At 37.2% G+C, this 26,207-nt stretch overlaps 1 protein-coding gene across 10 annotated transcripts in view; it reads left to right on the forward strand.

The window, feature by feature from the left end:
* The window catches only part of LIMS1 (LIM zinc finger domain containing 1), a 155,521-nt gene extending 133,437 nt beyond the window's left edge, over positions 1–22,084 (forward strand). For 8 of the 10 annotated variants that reach the window (XM_060610408.2, XM_078444330.2, XM_060610392.2 and 5 more), the window contains 9 exons: positions 12,242–12,308; positions 13,116–13,236; positions 13,661–13,810; positions 15,184–15,334; positions 15,846–15,938; positions 16,714–16,762; positions 18,100–18,175; positions 18,364–18,556; positions 20,492–20,703. In XM_060610408.2, coding sequence (XP_060466391.1) covers positions 12,242–12,308; positions 13,116–13,236; positions 13,661–13,810; positions 15,184–15,334; positions 15,846–15,938; positions 16,714–16,762; positions 18,100–18,175; positions 18,364–18,511 — 855 coding nt within the window. In that variant the 3' untranslated portion in view covers positions 18,512–18,556; positions 20,492–20,703. Of the gene's footprint in view, positions 1–12,241; positions 12,309–13,115; positions 13,237–13,660; positions 13,811–15,183; positions 15,335–15,845; positions 15,939–16,713; positions 16,763–18,099; positions 18,176–18,363; positions 18,557–20,491 lie in introns of all 10 variants that reach the window. The other 2 variants (XM_060610384.3, XM_060610377.3) reach the window with 1 other exon arrangement.
* The last annotated feature ends 4,123 nt before the right edge of the window (positions 22,085–26,207 follow it).

A 26,207-nucleotide genomic window follows, 5' to 3' on the forward strand; every position in this document is an offset into this window, starting at 1 on the left:
TTTCCAAGGCCAGGGATGTGTAAATCTGCATGTAGAAAATCTGGCCTTTCTTTTTGGTTGAATGATATCCGAGAAAAAGCTATCCAGGGCTTCCAAGAAATAATCTGCATTTTCAGTTATTGAAAAGCAAGCTTAAAAATTTACCTGGCTTGTTTTCCATTTGAGACACAAAGTATGGACTTCAATCTTGGTAATAATAGCAAATGTGTCCTTTCTACTCTACAGCTTTGTATTGCTTTTGTCTTATTATTAAAACATCAACCTTCCCTTATTTCCACCATCCCTAGTCTTTTCTCTGTAGGATTAGTTCTTCCCCTTGAAAATGGGATTCACTTTATACTGTGTAACTTCTGATATTTGGGATCAGATGGCCAGGATGCTCCTGCCTTTGGCCCCAAAGGCAAGTTTACTATTACACTACTGTTTCCTACCCATTCATGAGGATGTTTGTCTGGAGGTAAGCTGATTGAGCTCAGCTATTTCTGGCTCATTTGCAGCTCCTCTTAAGACTGTTTTAGCAGCAACCAGGATTATTACCTGCACTGGCTCCTTTATGCAGGGTGAATTCCAACCCACCAGCTTATGTGGTTCAGTAAGTGAACTTAAAAGTTTGCCATTGAGGCTGTAATCTATCACTGCTAAAAAATATAAGGTCTGTCTCAGTGCTTCTTGTGCTCCATAGCTTGTCATCAATGACTGCTGTACCTGGGATGTTTTTATTTACAAGACCACATTAGTCATGTTTTCAGGCCACTCACACCTGTCTCATTTAAGTTGTCTTCTCTGACTACACACAACACTTTGTTTATACCTTTAGTAAAGATGGCATTTCACAATTTATTACATTAAATACCTCGGGTGCAAGGACTGTTCTCATTGATTCAGTATCTCTATAGTTTGTTATGCAGTATTTGATGACTACTAGGTGCTTAATAAATACAATGGTATGTATACAGTACTTGGATTGTACAGATGGCAAGATAAAATGCTAAGATTCCCACTAGGACCCAGGGAACACATTTTCTAATATAAACATTGCAGGCTACCCTTCAAAGTCTTTACTCATTTACCTATTGCTCATTTCATGAACATTGTCCAGAGTGGTGGATGAAAGAAATGTATTCTTATGTAAAAATAGGAAATTTCAGTTTTGGGTAGAACCCTGAGTAAAATGCCTAGTCATGATGTATTTTCACTACCATAGGTGGACCACTGATTTGGTATATTGGTTCAGAACGCCAATGTGGTGTTCTTGAATAAACTTAGTTGTTATTTAAAACCTGCAGAAAAGTTGAAAGAATAATACAGTGAATATCATGTATCCTTATGCATCTCACACACATACCCACAACACCCATCTTCTGCCAAATTGTTTGGGAATAATTTCCAGACATGTAACACTAAATGAAGTTACTTTAAATTTTTGTGTTTTTTGGGGGAGGAGGTACAACAGAAGAATCATAGTTAAGAGATGATTTTTGGGATACTGGCCTTGACAAAATGTTCTATTATTGACTGACATGTTGTATCTAGTTGGGATTGAAAGGGTATTGAAAGGGATATAGAAAGGGTAAAGTAGTGACTTTGCGGTGGCAAAACCTAGCAGATACTATCTTTTTTTTTTTTAACGTTTATTCATTTTTGAAAGATAGAGACAGAGCGTGAGTGGGGCAGGGTTAGAGAGACAGAGAGAGGGAGACACAGAATCCAAAGCAGGCTCCAGGCTCTGAGCTGCCAGCACAGAGCCTGATGTGGGGCTCGAATTCGCGGACCATGAGATCATGACTTGAACCTACGACAGGCGCTTAACTGACTGAGCCACCTAGGTGCCCCTGGCAGATACCATCTTTTTTTTTTTTTTTTAATGTTTTTTTATTTTTGAGAGAGAAACAGAGTGCGAGCAGGGGAGGGGCAGAGAGAGAAGGAGACACAGAATCTGAAGCAGGCTCCAGCCTCTGAGCTGTCAGCACAGAGCCTGACACAGGGCTCGAATCCACAAGCCGTGAGATCATGACGTGAGCCGAAGTCGGACGCTCAACCAACTGAGCCACCCAGGCGCCCCAATACCCTCTTAATCAAGTGGTCAAGGTAAACATGACCAGTAAGAAATCATGTTGAGATCATGTACTCTCCGATATGATGCAAGAAAATAGAGCGTATTATTACCCCTGTGGTATTCCCGCAAACCTATGACCTCAGTCTAATCATGAGACAAACACATAATGAGGAGCACTCTACAAAACACAACCCGTACCCTTTAAAAGTGTCAAGGGCAGGGCTCGGTCAGTTAAGCACCTGACTTTTGGTTTCAGCTCAGATTATGATCTCACAGTTCATCGGATCAAGCGCTGCGTCAGGCTCTACGCTAACAGTGTTGAGCCTGCTTGGGATTTTTCTCCCTTTCTCTCTGCCCCTCTCTTGCTTGTGTGTGCGTGCTCTGTCTCTAAATAAATAAATAATAAACATACATTTTTTTTTTTTAAAGTGTCAAGGTCATTTAAGACAGGGCAAGGTTGAGGAACTGTCACAGATTGAAGGTGACCAAACAGCCTTGATTAGTCAGATATCATGAGATTTCCCATGTGTGTGCTTATTCATTCTTTATTGACCTATCCATCCATTTAACAATATTTATAATATTAGGTAGTTACAGTGTGTCAGGCACCATGTTACATTCTAGGAGTACAATGATGAGCAAGGTAGATAGAGTCTTAAGGAGTTTATCCTACAGTGTATTAGACTAGGCTGACCAAGATCAAGTCATTGAAAATTAAATACAAAGCTTCACAGTATTACTACAGACTGGTTGGTAATAGGAAGTTAAATCTACCTGAGGACAGATTTCTACCCCAGAATCTACTGAAAACCGGTATAGATGATGTTTATATTTCAGCACAGTGGCACTTGGTAAAGAGCTTAGTAAATGGAAGGTACTTTTTTTTAGAAAATAACCATGATATGATTTTACAGGCTGTCACTACATATATCTGCAGCAGCTTCTAGCATCGTGCCTTGCCTTTAGTGGGTCCTCTGAATATTTGCTGACTGAGAGAAACTGTCAGTGAAGCTGTGCATCCTAGGATGTCTTAGGAACCATGTATCCATAATTAGGTTGTTTCAGGACCTCAGCATTTTCCTCAGATTTGTGCAATGGAAATAGAAGGAGGATTCACTTTATTGGTACGTTGTCAAAAAGGAACACAGTAGTTCCAGGCTGTAATGTCATTGTTCCACATCCAACAGAATTACCTCTTCATCTATCTGTGTTCAGATTAACAGTTCTCAAGTGAAGTTCACATCGTGTGTTGGCAGGGAAGCCATGGTTTTTAAGTTGATAGAAACCCACAAGATAATTTTAGAATTCTAGGTTATATTCTCTATTGCTCTGTCTAAAAGAGGTGGTGGATACAGAAGAAGCAGTGTAGATTTTAGGGTCTGACAGCCTTGGATTGAACCCCAGCTCTACTGGCTTTGGTGCAAGTTATTTAATATTTTTGAATTTCAGTTTTCTCTAACAAGGGATTAATCACATGTGTCTGATACGGTTATGAGTTTGAACCAAGGTAGCATGCTGTGTTCTGGAAGCTGTCCTGTGCATTGTAGGATGTTTAGTAATTTCTACCCACTAGATCCCCAGTCCTGACAACCAGAATATCTCTTGGGGCGCTAAATCACCCTCAGCTGAGAACCATTACACTAAACAATGAGGGTTACGATCTTCACTAGGGATATAGCAAGTCCATTGTAAGTGGGTGTGTTCCCCATGTTGGTTAGGCAGTACTCTCACAAAATAAAAAACCTTTTTATAGTTCTGTCTCTCAGAATTTGACTGCAGTTAGAGCTAATTCTTGTTCCATAAATTAAAAAAAAAAAATTTAATCTTTATTTATTTTTGAAAGAGAGAGAGAGAGAGAGCAAGCGAGGGAGGAACAGAAAGAGAGGAAAACACAGAATCTGAAGCAGGCGCCGGGCTCTGAGTTGTCAGCACAGAGCCCGACATGGGGCTCAAACCCGCAAACCGTGAGATCATGACCTGAGCTGAAGTCAGATGCTTAACTGACTGAGCCACCCAGGCGCCCCATAAATTTAATTAGAAAGTATTTCTAGACAGATTTCACTTAAGAAAGACCCTCAAGAGAGCCTACATTTTTCTGGTTTAAATTGACACAAGAAAAGATAACTATACCGTTCTTGGATAGTCAACATTCAACTATTCATAATGAAAATATCATCCTCATTTAGCAGAAGGCAAGATACATTACCTGTGTGGTGATTAGTACTGGTTCCACTAACTGAAATTTATTTTTCTCTTTTCAAATATCCTACTTCTGTGTTTTAATTTTAAACAACTTTTAAATGTTTATGATTCCAGGGGTGCCTGGGTGGCGCTCAGTCAGTTAAGCATCTGATTGTTGTTTGCAGCTCAGTTCATGATCTCACACTTTGTGGGATCGAGCCCTGCGTCTGGCTCTGTGTTGACAGTGTGGAGCCTTCTTGGGATTCTCTCTCTGTCTCTCTCTGCCCCTCTCCCACTTGTGTGCACTCTCTCTCTCTCAAATAAATAAAAATTTAAAAAATAATAAATATTAATGATTCCAAAAAATATTTATCTTTTAATTTTGTCTGTATTGGAAGGTAGTGATCAGGGCAGTAATAAAAAACAACATGTTCAAACAATCATGGTGGTGGTATTGCTTGCCACCCCTAATACCCCCAGGAGTTGAGGTGCTGTTTCTGCTTCCATGTGTCTCTTGAGAGTAAGGTCACCTAGCTTGTTGTGTTAAGTCACAGTCCTTAACCTTGCCTAGAATGTAGTACTTTATGTGTGAATAAATGTCCCACAATTCCTGATTTTAGAAGACTTGTGAGTTATACTAATACTTTTATTTCTGAGCCAGGCACTATACTAGGTATTTCTTTCTCTTTTTTCTTTCTTTCTTTCTTTTTTTTTTTTTTTTTTAGTTTTTTAATTTATTTGGGGAGAGAGATTGCTCACGTGAGTGCAAGCAGGGAGGGGCAGAGAGGGAGAGAGAAAATCCCAAGCAGACTGCATTGTCAGTGCAGATCCTGATGCAGGGCTCGATCTCACAAACCAACAAGATGATGACCTGAGCCGAAATCGAGAGTCTGACGCTTTAACCAACCGAGTCACCCAGGCGCCCCTATACTAAGTGTTTTGTAGACTGTTATTCTTGTTGTTCTTCTTTCATTTGATTCTCACATAAATCCTGTGAGTTAGGTACTTTTTTTCCCAACTTACCTGTGGCCGTGATGAGGCTCAGAGACCTTGGCCACGGTTAACTAGTGGGGACGTGGTCAAATCAGGATGTTAACTCATGCCTGCTTGTCTGCACAAGCTGGGTTCTCCTCCACTAGGATGCACCAACTCTCACTGAAGTTGAAATGGTTTCCTGGGACTGATATTTTATCATTCTGAGAGATAATGCTCTCTTGTATGTGGCCATCACTACTTTTTCATCCAGTCATTCAGTAAATATTTATGGAAAGCCTGCATTGTAGGGTATACTGTGTAGACCACACTATACCCTAGTTCTGGGAGTGAATACAGTTTTCACAGTGATTTGGATAGAACTTGATGATGACTTCCATGCTTCTGTTCCTCATTTTCAGATTAGGAAAATTTAGAGAGGTCAGATAAATGTATGAGTTGTATACAATTAGTGATTTTTGCATTCGGAATTGTAGTTCGCTTCAAAGGGAAATCTGTTTTCATCAGTACTGGTTTTCATGAGTTACCAGTATGTCTAGTCATATTCCAATACATATGAAAAAATATTTGTAAAATGACCAAGTCATTGGTGGCATGAGAAGGCTGTTTAAATGCCATTTCAGAGGGGGATACCCGCTCAGCCCAGAGGTCCTAATGCTAACTATATGTAGATAGCCACCATAACAGCTCCCAAATCTAACTTTGTGACATCTCAGCATATCTCCAGTAAAAGGATTATCTTAGTATTTCCCCTAAGAAGGTACTTTTGAGAGTAAAATTGAACCAACAGTTAAAGGGTGATATAATTCTACAAACATTACAAATCAGGATGGACTGGACCAAGAACTAGAACATGGTGTGCAGCCTTTCTCATTTTGGCATAGTACACATTAAGTTCTTTGTTAATACTTCAGATTTCTTTCTCTCTCCTTAGTTTGAATTTCCCAAATGTGTCCTTTTTTCCCTATCACAAAATGCATAACAGGAAAGACCAATTTATAATGAATGATTTAGTAGAAAGATGGTTTACAAAGGGATTTCTTCACTCATTTCCTCTTACACAGAATCATGATTACTCAGGAAGGCTGAACCCTGAGAAGGGAGGTCTGGTTGGGAGGAAACTTCCCAACTAGATGAGGAGCTTATCTGCTGACCCACTCAGTTCAAAGCAATTTATGACAAACCAGTACAAATCACCAAGTGAAGATCGTCAACATTTGCACTTGCCTTGAAATGAGACTACCAGCTAAGTTTCTAATTCTGAGCTTTCTTTAAAGCAGCAGAATCAAGCCCCACCCTCCTTGAAAGAGAGTCTTCACAGAACTCAAACATAAAACATAAAGCAGAGCTATTTTTGGTTGGAGTTAATCCTCCACCAGACTGAACAATCCCTGTTCCAGGCAGGTGGCAGCAAGTAGGGTTCTTAGACATTCCGTTTCAACAATATTAATTAATTAATTATTGAATATTGAATATTCAATATTGAATATTGAATTAATTCAAATTAATATTTCTTATAAGCTGAGGGTATTTTAAACCAGTTTTGGGTTGTAACATGCAGTTACCTAGAAAGGTAGTACTTCTGAAAGTTTGATTTTTTCAAATTTATGATTTCTGATTTTTCATTTTTATCCTAGAGTTTTACTTTGGATCAACTTCTGGCCTTTCTCCTGGGCTTGGATATCAAGCCCATAACTGTGTTTGATCATGTCTATACCTGTAGAAAAGAGGCAGCTTGTTCTAGCAAAAGAAATTCTCTTTCATTAGTCCTCATACAGGATAAGCACAGCCCAGGGTATGCAAAGGGTTTGCATTATGGATGGTTTCAAGGGATCCATTTCTGGATCCTTGTATTTTGGTTTGAGAGAACTAAATTTTTGGATTCTTCTTCCTAAAGTTGATTTCTCTGATAATATATTTGTATTCACAGTAGCACTTGATTTTCCCACTTCACAAGAGAAAAGAATCTCAAATCTTACTGTGATTAATTGCCCCAGAACACCAATAAAAAGTCATTAGTCAGGAGTCCTCAAACCCATAAGGCTTCTAGTCTTTCCCTGCCTTGTGTATTTTCTTTGTTTTTTTTTTTAAGTTTTATTTACAGTAAAACGTTGCATTGCGAATAACTTACTCTGCAGGTGTTCCACAAGAAGAGCAAACATTTCTAATAAATTGTAACTTGATAAATGAGCAGTGCCTTGCAATACAAGTAGTACATGATGCCAAATGTCACATGATCACACCTGAGCCAATGGTTCTTCAAATTTGCTTTATATACAAGTGCTTTGGAATGCAAGCGTGTTTCTGGAACGAATTATGCTTGCAAGCCAAGGTTTTACTGATTTATTTTGAGGGAGAGAGAGAGCACAGGTGCACGTAAGTGGGGTGAGGGTCAGAGACAGAGGAAAAGAGAATCCCAAGCAGGCTCCACACTGTTAGCATGGAGCCTGATGCAGGGCTTGATCCCACGAACTGTGAGATCATGACCTGAGCTGAAATCAAGAGTTGGACACCCAACCGACTGAGCCACCCAGGCACCCTGCCTTCTGTATTTTCTTGATAAGGATGAAGCCTAGCTTTAGGAACTGTGCTGGCTGTTCTGGGTTCAGATTTGTAGCAGATTTGGAAATGTAGGGAGTAATCATGACAACTTCCTGTTAAGACTTTGTCTTTTTTTATCTTTAATTTCAAAAGGACTCATCCTTTTTCTTCAGTTTTATTAAAATATGATCGACAGATAACATTAAGTTTAAGGTGTACAACATGATGATTTCATATGTATCTGTATATATTGTGAAATGATAACCACAGTAAGGTTAGCACATCCATCACCTCATGTAATTACCTTTTGTGTGTGTGTATGGTGAGAACATTTAAGATCTACTGTCTTAGCAGACTTCAAGTGTGCAATACAGTGTTGTTAACTGTAATCACTGTGCTGTATCTTAGATGCCCAGAATTTACTCATTTTATAACTGGAAGTTTGTACCCCTTAAACAATATTTCCCCATTTCCCTGATCCCTCCAGGTCCCAGTAACTATCAGACTACTCTGTTTCTAGGAGTTTGGCATTTTTAGATTCCACACATAAGTGAGATCACACAGTATTTGTCTTTCTCCGCCTGACTTAATTCTTTTAGCATAATGCCCTCCAGGTTTGTCCATGTTGTTGCAAATAGCAGGATTTCCAGGGCATATGGGTCGCTCAGTTAAGCATCCAACTTCAGCTTAAGTCTTGATCTCATGGTTTGTGAGTTTAAGCCCCATATCAGGTTTTGCCCTGACAGTGAGGAGCCTGCCTGGGATTCTCTTTCTCTCCTGTCTCTGCCCCTTACATTCCCCTTCTTTCTCAAAATAAATGAATGAATGAATGAATGAATGAATGAATAAATAAATAAATAGCTAGCTAGCTAGCTAGCATGATTTCCTTCCTATTTATGGCTGAGTGGTATTTCATTGTATATGTATATCACAGGATTTATCCTTTTAAAGGGAGAGGTCTGTGAGAGCAAAGCATAGAGCATTGGTAAGAAATTATGAACATGATGCGTATATGTTAGGAGCCAGAGCCAAAACAGAAGTCTGTGACTCTCACAAGGCACTGAGAGGCTAAACAGCCTGACCCAAGTCACACAGCCAGTCAGTGGTTTAGCCAGAATTTAAACTCAGGCATTCTGGATCCATGGTCAGTGTTCTTAACTTCCACTCTATGCTACCTATTTGAATCACGTCTTAAAAGACTTACTCAAATTGCAACCAATCCTATATTTTTTTTTCTACCTTCTGCTAGCAAATATAGTATATATGCTAACTGCTGGACTTATTTTGTTTTTGTCTTAAGCAATATGTCTTTCTCTTTCATTAAATACAAACTAAAAGTTGAATGTTTCTTTTTTTTTTTTCTCATTAAACTATGTTTTAATGGTCTCCAAATTCTGTGACAGATTTTTTTTTGGTTGTTTCCATTAAAAAGAACTGATTTTAAAAATTACAATAAACCTGCCACACACACATAAGTGGCACACAAAACATTCTGTTTTCCTACTAAAAATGTTGTGATGCATTGTTATCATTAACCAGTCTTTGCTATTAAACCTACATGGCCAGGGGCACATGGGTGGTTCAGTTGGTTGAGTATCTGACTTTGGCTCAGGTCATGACCTCATGGTTCTTGAGATCAAGACCTGCATCAGGCTTGCTGCTGTCAGCACAGAGCCAGCTTTAAATCCTCTATTCCCCTCTCTCTCTGCCCTTCCCCTGCTCACACTCTTTCAAAAATAAAAATAAATAAAAAATAAAAAATAAATCTTTAAAAAAAAGAATAAAGCTACATGGCCAGTTGACACCAACAGTTCTGAGCCCAGTCTTTCAACATGGATTAAGACTAGGGTAGCCGATGGGGCGCCTGGGTGGCTCAGTCGGTTAAGTGACTGACTTCGGCTCAGGTCATGATCTCACAGTTCATAGGTTTGAGCCCCACATCAGGCTCTGTACTGAACGCTTGCTTGGAGCCTGGAGCCTGCTTCAGATTCTGTGTCCTTCTTTCTCTGCCCCTCCCCTGCTTGTACTCTGTCTCACTCTGTGTCTCAAAAATAAATAAATATATAAAAAAATTAAAAGACTAGGGTAGCCAATAAAAAAGTTTATCGGTTCCAACTAAATCAGTGGAATTGTTTCTGAGTCTTTATATTTGATTTCTCTCTTTTTTAAAAATTTTTTAATGTTTATTTTTGATAGAACACAAAGGGAAGAAGAGAGACAGGGAGACACAGAATCTAAAGCAGGCTCCAGGCTCTGAGCTGTCAGCACAAAGCCCAACGCAGGGCTCGAACCCACAGACCATGAGATCATGACCTGAGCTGAAGTCAGTCACCCAACCGACTGAACCACCTAGGCACCCCTTGATTTCTTTTTTTAATTACTGCTAAAAGCTAAACATCTGATTTCTATATATGTTTGTAACATCCAATAAAGGAACGTATTTACTTCATAAATAACTTCTGGTTGGGGCTACCCACAGTGCATTATGACAGAGAACTGGGTAATATGGCATATCAATTTATGATTATCTGTTTGTAACTTCTGAAGACAGATTCATTACATTAATTTAAAAATTAAAAAAAAAACGGGGGCATCCAGCCTGGGTGGCTCACCCACCCAGGTGGGTGTCCAACTTCCGCTCAGGTCATGATCTCACGGTTCGTGAGTTTGAACCCCGCATTGGGCTCTGTGCTGACAGCTCAGAGCCTGGAGCCTATTTCGGATTCTGTGTCTCCCTCTCTCTCTGCCCCTTCCCTGCTCATGCTCTCTCAAAAATAAACATGAATTAAAAAATTTTTTTAAAAACAGATTCATTAAACGTATTAGAGTTCATCCATTTGAATTTCAAAATGAAGTAAGCCTTTTTCTGGCACAAAATAAATCTACTTGGGCTGGTCTGCAGATTAAGCTATAGTGGATATGTTCAATAAATTGAGCTAAATCTGCAGCTAATTTCCACAATTGACCAAATTTAGTTGACTACTGCTACATCACTAAAAATGGATTTTGATAGTCAAACAATATGCAATATGTGAACATTGTAAGGAGTTCAAAGATACAAAGGGAGACATGCTATAATTCTCATGACTTATTTATGTGAAGAGGGTAAAAAGCAGCCCCCAAAATAGAAATTCATGTTGAACTCTTCCATTGGTAAGTCCTATTTATCTGTGGATACATGGAATAATTGTGAGAGGAAGGGGAGCCCTGCTCATCTCATTGAGACACTTTTCTTTTTTTTTTTAAATTTTTTAATGTTTATTTATTTTTGAGAGATAGAGTGTGAGCAGGGGTGTGGCAGAGAGAGAGGGAGACACAGAATCCAAAGCAGGCTCCAGGCTCTGAGCTGTTAGCACAGAGCCCGATGCAGGGCTACAACTCATGAACTGTGAGATCATGACCTGAGCCGAAGTCGGGTGCTTAACCAATTGAGGTACCCAGCTGCTCCACGATAGGCTTAAGTAAACAAATAGTAGAAAGTAAAATTTGACATTTGTACACATATTCATGTTTTAACTATTTGTGTACTAATAATTATAATGATAACTTAATCCAGAATAAAAAATGTTTTTAGCTTTTAGAGTTCATGGGTTCAGGTAGTAAAACAAATTTTAAAGTTTTGTTATATACATTTTAATTGCTGAGTAGTATGGTAGGGTGATCTGTTAAAGACTTTAGTATGGAATTTAGGAAAAAATATCATACCAGGATAAAACTTTGTGGGAAATGAAATGGAAATAGTTCAAGGAGAGAAGTAGAGGATGTGAATTTTCCAACTATTAAAATAGAATTTAAAAAAAATTTTTTTAACGTTTAGTTTTTGAGAGACAGAGAGAGATAGAGCATGAATGGGGGAGGAGCAGAGAGAGAGGGGGAGACACATAATCCAAAGCACAGAGCCCGACGTGGGGCTCAAACCCATGAACTGCGAGATCATGACCTGAGCCAAAGTCAGACGCTTAACCGACTGAACCACCCAAACGCCCCTAAAATAGAATATTTTTTAATGGGTTTTGGCCTCATTTTAAAATGTTTAGATCTAAAATATACTAGACTATCTACCCTTTGTAAATATTTAAGTTTATAATACAACATTTCATATATCAACGTAAAAAAAGTGGGAAACGGTTTGTGTATATATGTGTATTTTCTAGGGAGAGGAGTCCACCGCTCTCATTAGACTCCTAAAGGTGAGTCTGCAAGCCAGAAAATAGTTCATCATTGTTAGAGGGAGTTCACTGTACTCTGGAGCCATAGTACCAGTTGTTGAGTATGTCTTTCCTGTACCCACATGCAGGTAGGTGTAGGTAAAGTACAAAAGTACATCTGCTTTTAAACATCTCAGTAGAATTATAATTCTTAGGGCAGGGCTCTTAGTTCAAAAACATCTTTCCATATGTCTCCACAGAATAATTATATTCATCCTGTGATTGTTTCATCTGTACAAGCTGATGGTACTTTCTATTTCAGTTTGAAGGAAGGAAGTACTGTGAACATGACTTTCAGATGCTCTTTGCTCCTTGCTGTCATCAGTGTGGTAAGTTTTACTGCTGAATAGCAGAGTAAAAAGTGAGTCTCAAAATTATGTCAATGGTGGAAATGGTGTTTAGTGCTCATTATAAATAGCATTCAGGTACTTTGTACATCCTTTTCCTTATCATTAATATATAACAAACTGGAAGAATATCAAAACCCAGAGAGAAATGTTTTTTAAGGACATCTAGTGTAAAGTTTTTTGGGGATTGATTAGGACTTTTATTAGATGATCCTTTGGAATATTCTTGTCCCCTGTTAATTCAGCCTTTACTCGCTTTTGAGGTTGCCAAGAGAGAGACAGGGAAAACATTGGAGGGGTGCTTCACATGCTTAAGGATTGCTGTGTGTAACACAAGTGTTTAACTTGCTTGCATTTTAGCCACCTCATGGGTTGCTAGCAGCTTTACTAGAGAGTCTCCAGAAATTGGAGAAACTGAGTAGAATGTTCTAAAGTTTAGTGAAAGAAGAAATTAATTAAGTATAGGCTTCAAGAAAATGTGCTGTGTCAGCAATGACCAGAAATAAACAAAAGGCATTTGAGAGAACCCAGTGTATCATTGAGAAAAGGAAAATCAGATTCAGAGATGTGATAAGACAGCCCAAAAATTTGACCACAGAATCAAAACTAAGGACTCAGATGAAATAGAGTTTTTTCCTAATGCAGTACTTACTGTGGTCGATATGTATGTAGAAAGCCCCTAGTTGTGGAGAAAGGTTTAAATGTGTTCTTTTTCCTTGTGTCTTTTGCCTTACTGCTTTCAGCAATAAGACGCACCCTGGACATCCTTTGTGTGTTCCTTTCCCACAGGTGAATTCATCATTGGCCGAGTTATCAAAGCCATGAATAACAGCTGGCATCCTGAGTGCTTCCGCTGTGACCTCTGCCAGGAAGTTCTGGCAGATATTGGATTTGTCAAGAATGCTGGGAGGTAGGAGTTTTCCATCCTTGTTAGGTGTGGGTGGAGAAGTAACTACTGCAAGGTCATGCCTGTTTTCCCCTAGGGCTGTGAGGAGGTGCTTTCAGGCACTGAGTTTAAGGTATAGGGACTGCAGCCTGTATTGGCTCATCTGGCGGCTGTTAGGAGAGGACCCTAGAATTGGTGTCCCTGGGCCAACAAAAGGGAGATACGTAGTTAAGATGGAGTTTCTTAAAGATCAGTTGGATTACTTGGGTTGGAATAAATAAATTTTCATGTAAAAAATAGTGGCTTGATTCTGCTGTTAAGCCAAGTGTGATTTTTTTTTTTTAAATTATTCACTTCTTTTCAGAGACATGAGAAGCATATTTCTTTTTAACTATTAGAACCTCAGATTTTAAACTTAAGTTTCTAAAAAAGTGTTGGCTCTGTTTAGACATCTGTGTCGCCCCTGTCATAATCGTGAGAAAGCCAGAGGCCTTGGAAAATACATCTGCCAGAAATGCCACGCCATCATCGATGAGCAACCGCTGATATTCAAGAATGACCCTTACCATCCAGACCATTTCAACTGTGCCAACTGCGGGTACTGCAACTTCTTCCCTTTTTATTGCACAAACCGTGGAAATAAAGTAAAACATCACTTTTTTTCTGTATCTTTTACTCCAGCACACCAGATTGTTTTTCTCTACCTTGTAATCTGGAACATTTTAAACCTATGAAGAAGTCAAGAGACTAATACAAAGAATACCTACATACCCATCATTGAGTTTCATCACTTAACATTTTGCCACATTTGAGTGTGTGCAGCACACTCTCCCCACACCCTGTGTGTGTGTGTACATATAACATATATACATATACCTTTAGTATTCAGTTAGTGGTAAAATTCAGTTATCCCAAAAACTGTTTTGATCACTGTGCTTTTTCAATACAGGATTAAAAAAAAAAAAAACCTTTAAAAAGTCTTCTCTTTGTACATATATAACTTTTACAGTTGTAATACTTAGGGTATTATCTTAAAATATCTTAAACTACATTTATTTAATTTTATTTACTTCTAAAGGGATTTATTTTCTTCAAAGACTCATGATAAATTGTTCAGCTATGATTTTTTAAATTTGCTATCTAAAAATTTAATGGGAAAAGTTACTTTACTATAATCAGTTTGAACATACATGCTAAATTATAGTGGGGGTGGACAGAGATAAGGTAAGCTGAAGATCAAGAAAACAGCTTTGTGCTATGAGTATAGCCACCTCATTTATTTTGGGATTATCAGTTTGTACCTTATTTCATTTTCTTGCCTATTTCCCTTTGGTGGAATTTTTCTCTGTTCATTTGTCATTAGTACTTCTGGAGAATTACTTAAAACAGATGAAATGTAAACAAGTCCATTTGGCTAATTAGGGCCACCTCTGCCTAAATGGTAATATTGATGCAGGAGACTGAAAAGAATAGTGAACTTAAGCATTTGTGGGAAGGAAGGTTCTGGGCATTTCTTTTATTTTCTGTTAACCTGTAACTTAAAAGCTGGTGACAGTTTAATTGTTAGTAAATGGAGCTAATCTCTAACTTTAGACCTCAGTTGTTTTGTAAAGATAACATCTCCAAGTCTGTCCCAAGCACTGTGATGATTCTTCTCTAGCTTTTTCAGGAAGACAAAAGGACTATCATGTGATCATAGACAAGGAAGTGATAAATATGACCAATGTGATGGTATATATCTGACTTATTTGTACATTTTATCATTATTGCTTGACATTGATGTTTTGATAGGAATCTGAAACCGGTTCAAGCCTATTAATTTAGGTTACTGTGAGCACTACTAAGAGTGGGGAAAAGAAGGTTGTTATAGTGAGATCTTCAAAAACCTGCTAAAAAGTATGTCAGTCTCCTCAGTTGCCTGTTTTTCTCTCTCGGTAGTAGTATTCAGTTGGATATATTTCTCATGGACAGGAAGGAGCTGACTGCTGATGCCCGGGAGCTGAAAGGAGAGCTGTACTGTCTGCCGTGCCATGATAAAATGGGGGTCCCCATCTGTGGCGCTTGTCGACGGCCCATTGAAGGGCGTGTGGTGAATGCTATGGGCAAGCAGTGGCATGTGGAGGTGAGTCGTAAATGGTGGAAGGGTTAACTAGTACTTTTGAATTTCCATCATTCAGAGGTGCTGGCAAGATTAGGAAATTCTAAAGATTAAATATGGACATTTTCAAGACAAATGACATTGTAGAAAATTAAGAATACAGAATATACACACTTTTGTGATCTCTCAGTAATGATACAGGGTGTGCTTTTTTGTTCTTAAATCCTTCTCGAGGCAGGAGTGTCATGGTCCATTTCCAGCAGCAGCCCCTCCCTTATAGATGATATTAACATGTTGACCTCTTTTCTCATTCTGTGTTGTTTAAAAAGGCTGTGTCTTAAAGTAACGTGTCAAAAACTCAAGACACCTGAATTAAGTTAAGACTGAAAGTGTCCCAGGGTTACCCCTGGCCAAATGAAATAACTACCTCAAACTTTCATGTACCTTCTCTGAGAATAATTTAACTTTGGGGTTTTACTTTATTAAATAAATAAAATATGGCAGCTCAAAAATTACCTCTAGCAATTTTTTTCAGCATTTTGTTTGCGCCAAGTGTGAAAAGCCATTTCTTGGACATCGACATTATGAAAGGAAAGGCCTGGCATATTGTGAAACCCACTATAACCAGGTATTGATCATACTTATTGGATACTAGATATACTTTTATAAGTTTGAGCTTAATATTTTAGCTACAAGGAAAGCTCTTGGAAAATGTACATTGGACTATAGATTTTATTTTTTAATGTTTTACTTGGGAAATAATTTCAGAGTCAACAGAAAGGTTGTAAAATAAAAATGTGAAGAATACCTATGTACCTTTTACTTCATCATTTGCATTGGCCCACTCTCTGTAAAAACACACACTTAATAAATGCACAGATCTTCATATACAAATGTATGTATTCATATATACACACATTTTTTTCTGAAGTATTTCAGAAGTTCATCATGGCCCTTTACCCCTAAATACTTCAGTTTTTATTTCCCAAGAATATGGAGTGGTCTCACATAATCATAGTTAATCAGTATTGATATAATACTTTATTATATTTATTCCATTTTGTCACTTGAACCCATAATGTCATTGAATCATTTTTTTCCACTTCAGTACTAGAGCCAGTCTAGGGTTGTCATTTTCTTTAGCCTCCTTAAATCTGGGACATTTCCAAAGCCATTTTCTGGGTTTTGATAGTGATGAAAAGTAAATTATCTTCACTGTAAAAAGTAAAAACTAGTCAATGCACTTTACTCATTTTCTCTAATAAGGGTAAATTCTGGATCTAGGTAGCCAGCTGTTTATTTTTAAGTGGTAGAAAGAACTGAAACTGTATTAAATGTTTGGTGTTCTAAACCTTAGTTCTAACATGTCTTGAATTTTTACCACTTTTTTTTTTCATTTTCAGCTATTTGGTGATGTTTGTTTCCACTGTAACCGTGTTATAGAAGGTGATGGTAAGTATCTGTAGGGATTTTATATGGCATAATTTTGTGTCAAAATTATGACACAAAAACAGAAAGAGATTGATTACTATTTGTCATTTGACCATTATCAGTTACTTTTTCTTTGGCATATTTCTCAAGTAATTCATAGCAGAGATGATAATATCGTACAAGTTGGATTCGTTACTCCTTTATGACAATACTTTAGGGCAGTGCCTCAGGCTTGTTACAGTACGTATTGTGTGAACCATTCATTCAATACAGTACGTATTGTGTGAAACAACCTTGAGATCTGTTTCTATTTCCATGCCCTGGATTTATAGAACTTGGAAGCTGTAGAGCAGTGTTTATTAGGAACAGCTTAATCTGCCTTGGTAGTTAGCAAGAGTCACTTTAACCCTGCAGATGCTAAAACCTGGCAGTTTTCTGTAGACATTTCTAGCACTTACCAGCCTTGTATTGTAAGTAGGCAGGGCTGATTAACTGGGACAGAAAGGAAGCAGCTGTGTTTGCTAATAGCCACTAGCACAGTTTTGCCAAAAACTTCCTGGCAAAGTTTTAAACATTCCTGTTTTCAACATGCTTCGTGTTTCCTGTCAGAAAACCCAACCTGGGAAATACTTTGTGAAACACTGCCCATGATGCAGTTTGCAAAAGGATTACTTCAGGAGAGCAATCTTTAGTGCCATAGAAAATAAAACTTAGCTCCCTCCTATGTGACATAGTAGTCAGGTGAAAGAAGCTGTCAAAGGAAGCTCTCCTTTTTGTCAGCTTTGGAAGACAGGCAAATAAGTTAACGTCTGGATTGTTTTTTAATTACTTACCTAGTCTATATTTCTTTGTTGGGCCAGTGGTAGTGGAGACTGTGCTGGTAGGCAGGCCCTGTGCCAGAAAAGCTCATCTGAGTGACATAATGCATGTTAAATACACACTGCACCATGCACAGAGTGAGAGGGCAGGCTTTGGCGGGAAGGTATAGTACATACTGTTTATGTGCCTCACAGGATACTCTAAAGGGAAGAAGAAAAGTTTTAACTGTAAATAAAGATTGAAAAAGGCAACGGTAATCTTCCTTAAGATGAACCCTACAGTCACGGAAGACATTAAGTGCTCAGTTTTTTTAATAATGTGAAAAAATAGTCTTTAATTAATTTATTAATTGGATTGATTCAGTAAACATTAATTAATGGCACTGAGATTTTTAGTCCTGTGATTCTTTTGCAAAAAAGCCTCTCAGAACCTCTTCTAAGTGTTGTGGAGGCACCCTTAGCTCTGTTTGAGTTGAGGATGTCAGCGCTGCCACTTGGAACGCCAAAGTGTGTGACCATGTGTCTTTGCTCTTTCTCCAGTGGTCTCTGCTCTGAATAAGGCCTGGTGTGTGAACTGTTTTGCCTGTTCTACCTGCAACACTAAATTAACACTCAAGTAAGTCTGCGGTTTAGTCCCGTGTGAATCCTAAGACCAAAACTTTAGGTTAACATTTTTTTAAATAGAGTATTTTTAAAAATAATTATCTGATTCCTTATTCTTTCTATTTAGGCCTCTGAATGTAAAGGTTCTTCCTTTAATTGTTTTATGTTGTTTCTTCTATTCCTTCTTTGTCCTGCTCAAAGGGATAAGTTTGTTGAAATTGATCTCAAACCAGTCTGCAAACACTGTTATGAAAAAATGCCAGAAGAATTTAAGAGGCGACTTGCCAAACGGGAGAGAGAAGCAAAGGATAAGGACAAGCAGAAAAAGAAAAAGCCAGTCTGTTTGTAAACTTTTCTGTCCCTTCTATCATCATTTTCACTACTTTCTTCTTTGGTTAGTCCTTTAGAATGTGTTTTGTTCTCTTTTTGTCTCTTGCTTTTTTATTGTCTCTTCCTTTTGGCATGTGTTTGTAGCCGCCAGAGATTGAAATACAAGTAGTTGTCCTCTGTAGAGCTGGGCCTTTTGGGTAATTACTAAGATTCTTCTTTTTTTTTTAAGTAGATTCAAAGGGAAGAATTCCAATCTCTATTTAGTAGACATTAGGGAAAGTTTTAAAGTATTTTTCTCTGATAATTGCAGCTTTTAAAATCCTGGTTTTCAGTTTCTTTGCCTAAAATGATTTAATTGATAAACTCCAATCATCACATGTTCTAAGCTCTGCATTAAGTTAAATCCTTTCAGCATGTTTCATATCTAAGCAAAGACCATCTACTGTACATAATAAGAGCTCTAATGTCTTTGGTGTATGTAATCTGCTTTCACAGAATACCCATATGCTACTGTTTATGGATTCATTTTCTTGATGTTTTCAAAGCCTACTTACTTTATTCCTGATTTTTATGGGAAATATTTCAATCTTTGAAATTCTGTTGAATTCCTAGCATGATTGTCCTTTTTTCTTCATGGTTATCACTATGTTCTGCACTCCAACGAAAGTTTTTTATTGTTCCAGTTCTCGTGTTTCCTTCTATAAAGAGGAATTAAAATTCAAATATAAATTAAAACAGTTGAAGGTTTGCTTAGCAGTATCTCTGAAAGCAATGATAATTTATTTCCCTCATTAAAAAAAATGGCAGTTTTAATAGCTTTTGTTCTAAGAAGTCTTTGGGAGAATATTGTAACTCATTAGTACTATTTAAATCAAATTGTCAATGGAAAAATAAGATCATTTGAATTTCTATCAGCATCAAGAGCTCTGTGAAAAATAGCTAGAGAATAATTTCCATGTAATGCTTTAAAATAAAAGATTTTTCATTTTAAATATAATAGGAATTAACTTTGTTATTAACCTTATTCTTTAAAATTACATCACCTGATTTAATCATTTGTCATAGATAACAAAGTACCACTAAATTTGTTCCAGAAATGCTGCCTAAATACAAGTTAGGAAAATGCAAAAGTTACAAGGTTGTGCATATACTCAGTTCACAGTTTAGGACCCTCGATTTCAACAGTAATGAGCGATTGTAATGGTATTACCAAATGGAAATGCATGACAGATACTTAGGAGGCTGTCTAGAAACCTGTGCTCTCCAGAACTGTTTTACAAACAAATTGATAGATAATGTGTATTGTTCTAGCTTTTAAAACATTGAGTTCTCCATGCAGCTAACCATTCACAAAATGGAACCACAGGCAATCTATTTCATTTCTGTTTTTTAAGAGTGATTAAAAACATTCTTATATCTCCCCTACCAACTTTTCTGTCAGACAACCAACCAAAAAACCATTATGATTTCAGATTTTTTTGAAGATAATTTTTTTGGTGCTGGAGGTAGGAGGCAAATCATTTCATGCAAGGAAAGATAAAACCTATAGCTCCCTAATTTAAAATATTAAGTACAATGATATTGCCTTCAACAAAGAGAAAGTCATTCACATTACAAAAATACAACTCCTGGCTTTTAATAACTGTTCTTTAAAGTGTTCTTGTGGTACATGAACATGTGATTGACCCTACTACCTAAATTATATTGACATTAGATTTCCTGTATACATGTGAGCACAGACTAAAATGTAATGTACATTCTGTATTAAACAGAGAGATGTATAAGATCAATTTATAAGGACAATTTTTTTCCAATGGTATTATAATTTTTTTACATCTCCACAATGACAAGAATTAAGATTAGAATTCATTTTTTGCTATGAATATTAATGTCACCATATTGTATCTTCATTTACTGCAGTAAAATTACCTCACATTATTTATATATATGTATTAAATACCTTTCTACTGATTTCTTTTATTATTGTTACTGTCTTTAGGAATAAATTTGTGGAGTTTGACATGAAGCCAGTCTGTAAGAAGTGCTATGAGAAATTTCCGTTGGAGCTGAAGAAAAGACTTAAGAAACTAGCTGAGACCTTAGGAAGGAAATAACTTCCTTTCTTTTGTTTTTTCTCTTCTGTGCAAAGAAAAGAGATTACCAACATTACTTGACTTGGTCCACCCTGTTTAAAGCTGTATCTCAAAATAATTGAGAGTGAAGAGGGCCTATATGAATGGTTTTCTTTATCTCCTTTTTCTCATTAAAAAAGAAAAAAAGCTTGTGTAATCATATTTAAAACACAGATGAGATCATGATGCTTTTGTTAAATACCCTATCAGTTTGTTGAAATGTAGACTATACTTAACAGCAAAAACACATGGTTAAATGTTACATGTTAATCAAGGTCCAAAAAAATTAATTTAACTTTTAAAAATGAAAATAGGGAGTCAGCTTTCACATGACTCAGATACAATAGAAACATTATTTTACTTTGTATTTGAAAGAAAATAAATTCCAACAGCTGTTGGGGAGGATATAAGGAAGAAAAATAACCAACCAAGAAAAACAAATCTTGTAGAATGTTAGTATGTTTATCAAACTAGTAGTTATAAAATGAATATACACAATACTAAGACAAGAAACAAGTGCATTCAAAACTACTTGATTTCATTTTTTGTTAAATTCAATAATTACTATGCTTAGTTTTATATTTTGTTCTCCTTGTGAAACTCTTCCTTCATACAGTTACTTAACATAGTAGTTATAGCTAGCTAATAGTATGCCTTTTTAAATTTTTTGCAAAAAAAAATTTATACTAGACATTTGAAAATTCAGTACACTTTACAATATTGGAAAAAATGAAGTATTTTTTAATGGATTACAGCAATTATGCTTCTAAGCTTAAGGTCAAAGATGTAGTCTTAGGACACAAAATTAAATTTTATGTAGCTTAGAATGTATCGCTTAAAAACAAGTGAATTTATATGTATTGGTCTTCTTGCCTTTATAACCATGCTGACTAATATCTGTGCTTCATACATAATCAAACTTGCCTTGCCTTAGAAACATACTTAATTCAGGAATCCTAGCTGTTTCATGCAATACCAAAAATAAGTGCATTGATTGAGATTTGTAAACCCAAATTCATTTGCCACCACTAAGATGAGATTTTTTTTTTTCCTCTCCTTTTTTTGGGAAACACATTGAAATTAATTTTTGTCATCTTAAAAGAATGATATTGATATGTGTTTCAAGTTTTTCATTTCAAATCTCATAATTGGATTTTATTTAAGTAGGAGGTAAAAATGACATTTTTAAATTGGAAGGGGATGTTTAAATGTCAATTTTAGATCAAAAGTAGTGAATCATTCTACCTTATAAAATGTTTTTTAAAAGTTTATCCTGAAGTTTCTAGACCATTCTTTCTTGGCAAACTTGTTTGCAATGCAAATTTTGTGAGTAATTGTTAAATGTTGCTGCTGCTATTTTTCATTTAAAAGTAAGTTCCCAAGACAGACTTCTAAGGAGGAAAGTATTGGTTTTTTAAAAAATTGCTGAAATACTGTTTTGCCATTAAAAAAAAAAACAACTCAGGATGCTACTCACTCTGCCATTAAAGTATTTGTATGCATGTATTTTTTAAGTTTGTGCATGCACTTTACAAGAGTAAATTCTATCTTGGTTTTCAGATAACTTATAACCAATTATTTTTTAGTGTTCTTTTAGAGTTCAAAGAATTATCAATGATTGAAAATAAACAATATATAGTTTAAGACTGTATGTACTCAGAAGTTTAAAACAGTCTTTGCATTGGACAGTAAGAAGAAAATCCATCTGTGTGCCTTCGTCAGCTAATATGTAACCAGCAAGGAAAACCTTGAAAGTATTTATTAAATACTATACTATGGATATAGGCCAAATAGTGCAGGCTTTGGCAGTTTGGGGTCTTGATGCTAAATTCTCAAATACCCCTACGGCAGAAATAAGGAAGAGAAGAGCAGCCATTTACCCATAGTCTTAATCATTTTGAAGATGCATGAACTCAGCTCAGCTTGTTTACATATCTTACACAGCCAGGCCTCTCCTATAGCCAGATGTCCCACTACTGTCTTTGCTCACTCTTTTAAAATAAGAATTGGTATTTCCTGGAAGTTCTAATACTCTAGGGTATTTTGTCTAGATGAAATACTTCCTTACTTGATAAGGGACATCATTGGAGCCCTTACCTGTGGGAAAGGAAGAGGAAGTCAAAAAGTTGCAAATGGAATAGAAGACTTGGTTGAGTTCATAATACTTTTCATGGGGTTTTCCCTGGCTGTGGAAAAACTCAGGCTAGTAAGCATTTCTCTGTTTAAAGTCCTACAAGGCAATTTGAAATAATTCATTGTTCTTACCCAATTTCTAAGTGCTCTTTTTCATACCAAGCCTAACATAATTGGGGGAAATGTCTGAGTACAAGTAAAACATTCTTTGGATCATGTTCAAAGCCTTATTAATATCGTACCTAAAATGATAGGTCATTTTGCCTCACTTGCCAAAATAGCCATTTCTAAGTTAAGGAAATTTTGAGGTAGGCTTACAGCATTATTGTTGTATTTCATTTTAGAATGTAAGCTCGATGGCAGGGACACTATATTGTTAATTATGTTTTTGTATAGCAACCATTGCAGTATACTCTTGGTGCTTAATAAATGTTCATAATTATTAAGACTAATCCTATTGCACATTGTTTCATTTGAATGACTTTGAGACCTAGAACTATGAGAAGATAGGACTAATGTTTAAGAAAACAGCTGGTGAGGGGGTGGTCCCTGGCTGGCTCAGGTAGTGGCACATGCAACTCCTGATCTTGGGGTTGTGAGTTTGAGGCCCACGTTGGGTGTAGAGATTACTTAAAAAAATAAAATCTCTAATAAGAAAACTGTTTTGGAAACAACTTCAGTGTCCATCCACAGATGAATGGATAAAGAAATTGTGGTGTATTATGCAATGGAATATTATTCAGCCACAAAAAAGAAGGAAATCTTGCCCTTTGCAACAACATGGATGGAACTGGAAGGCATTATGCTAAGTGAAATAAGTCAGAGAAAAACAAATACCATATGAACTCATGAACATATGGAATCTTAAAAAAAAAAGGGGCCTAGAATACAGAGAACAGATTGGTGGTTGCCAGAAGTGGGGTGTCAAAGTGGGAAAAATGGTTAAAAGAAGTCAGAAGGTACAAACTTCATTATAAAATGAAGATGTCCTATACAGCAAGGTGACTGTAGTTAATAACATTATATTGTATATTTGAAAGTTGCCAAGAGCAGATCTTAAAAGTTCTTGAGAATAAAAAATTTTATAATTAGGTATGGTAATAGATAACTAGACTTCCTGTGATCATTTTACAAGTGTAGATATTGAATCATGTACATCTGATATTAATATAATGTTATATGTCAATTATATCAATTTTTTTCAAAAAGGTTCACTTAAAGCCAATTTTAAATGTAGTTTCTTTGGAACACAATTTAAGTAATCCTGTATCTACATCCATGTAAAAATACCAAATTAAACATTCTCTACATAAAGATCGCAAGGCGGTTTCCACAAATACTATCTTATTTAATCCTTACAATTGTATGAGTTACTTAAAATTCTTCCCAGTTCATAGCAGAGGAGTTGCACAGTGATGTTAAGTAGGTCCTGGAGGTTGCATGACTTAAAAGTGGCATATCCAGAATTTGAACCAAGTATTCCTGTGGTTCCAAACTTATACATATTTCTACGCTGTTACTTGGGTGGGGGGGGGGTGAGATGTATATATGTGTGTGTTTGTGTATGTGAGAGAGAAAATTAAAGTAGTTCTAACTATAAAATATACTCGTGTATGAATAAAAGAAAATGATCTAGTTACTGTGTATAACCCAAATCTTGGAACCATATAGAATGGGGGTGGAGTCTTCCTGCTACTCACCATAATTCTGGTTATTTTGAACTTCTTAACAAAAGAGATAGAGATCTTAATACATCACTTTGCAAGCCCTGAGGCACTGTGTCTGGTGCTCTCAAGGGGCACCTCTTCCTCTTCCACTGCACCCTCCCTCCCTGAGCCTTAGTCCTCCTTAAACGTAGAGGTTCCAGGGCCTCTGTGATGTGAGTCTCACAGTCTTTTCCTGCCCTGAGCAGGTCAGATCTTTGGCTTCCTCTCGCCCAAGTAGGAGAGATGGGCAATTACAGCACCACGTGGGAAGTGTTGTGAAGGTGAGCTTAGGGCTTTGCTAGATCACAGCAGCAGCAGCAGCCCCTGCAGCCGGGGAGGAAAGACTCCTAGAGGAGCTGGATCTTCAGAGGGGAATACCACTTGGCCAGGCAGGGGAGGAGGCCAGGGGTGGGCACCCTGGCCCACTTTCATTTCCTAAAGTCTGCATTTCCTCATTTCCTGTAGTGGCACCACCATCTGTCCAGAATGTAGAGCTAGTACAGGCTGATTTCTATTATTTCCGCCCCCAACAACCTCTCCCTGCCCCACATGTACACACTCCATCGCTTCAACTGTAGAAAGTTCCCAGGGGCGCCTGGGTGGCTCAGTCAGTTAAGTGTCTGACTTCGGCTCAGGTCATGATCTTAGGGTTCATGGGTTTGAGGCCCGCATTGGGCTCTGTGCTGACAGCTCAGAGCCTGGAGCTTGCTTCAGATTCTGTGTCTCCCTTTCTCTCTGCCCCTCCCCTGCTCGCATTCTGTCTCTCTGTCTCAAAAATAAATAAATGTTTTAAAAAATTTTTGGGGCGCCTGGGTGGCTCAGTCGGTTGAGCATCTGACTTCAGCTCAGGTCATGATCTCACAGTTTGTGAGTTTGAGCCCCGCATTGGGCTCTGTGCTGACAGCTCAGAGCCTAAAGCCTGCTTCTGCTTCTGCTTCTGTGTCTCCCTCTCTCTCTGCCCCTAACCCACTCGCATTCTGTCTCTCTCTCAAAAATAAATAAACATTAAATAATAATATCTGTGTTAATCAATTGACAAAAATGTAAAAAAATGTTGTGTCAAGGACTTTCGAAGTCAGGCCCTAACCTATTGTCAGGTCTGTCTGTGCATATTGGTTTATGTTCCCACCAGAAGGTTGACTCTGGGAGGAAAAGACTGTGTTGTTTTCATCCTGTACCTTCCAGCCACTTCCAGGGCCCAGCGCCCAGTAGGAGCTCAGCGATTGCTAAATGACTGACACATACCTGGGCATACATCACGCCATTACCAGTGTCAGCTAATCTACAAGAACTTTCAAAGCTAAGAACCAGCACAATGTCCACACCTAGGGTTTTCTTTCTAAAAACACAAATGCCATCCCTTCCTTTTTAAAAAATCTCTTAGGAAATACTTATAATACCAAAAGCAGGATCCAAAATCTTACACAATATCATCATAAAAGGTACAAAAAGCCATTTTAAATAGATGGAGAAAATGCATAAAAATGTTATTAAGATGGTTCCTAAACTTTTTGTTTGGAGTTTTTTGGCAGGGAAAAAGGGGGGACTTTACTCAATTCCAATTCAGGTAGTGTTGTCTGGTTTGCCAAAATTAGTATTATACTATAGTAACCAAAATGCTAACTTTATTTTTTGAATGTGTTTTGTTAAATTGGTTATTGTTTACATCTTTTTTGATATTGTTGGCAATTTTTCCTCCACCTGTGGAGCAATGGTGAGCTAAAAGCCTCTCCTGTATAAATTC

Source organism: Panthera onca, chromosome A3 (genome assembly GCF_046562875.1).
Source record: "Panthera onca isolate mPanOnc1 chromosome A3, mPanOnc1 haplotype 2, whole genome shotgun sequence".
Classification (NCBI taxonomy): Eukaryota; Metazoa; Chordata; class Mammalia; order Carnivora; family Felidae; genus Panthera; species Panthera onca.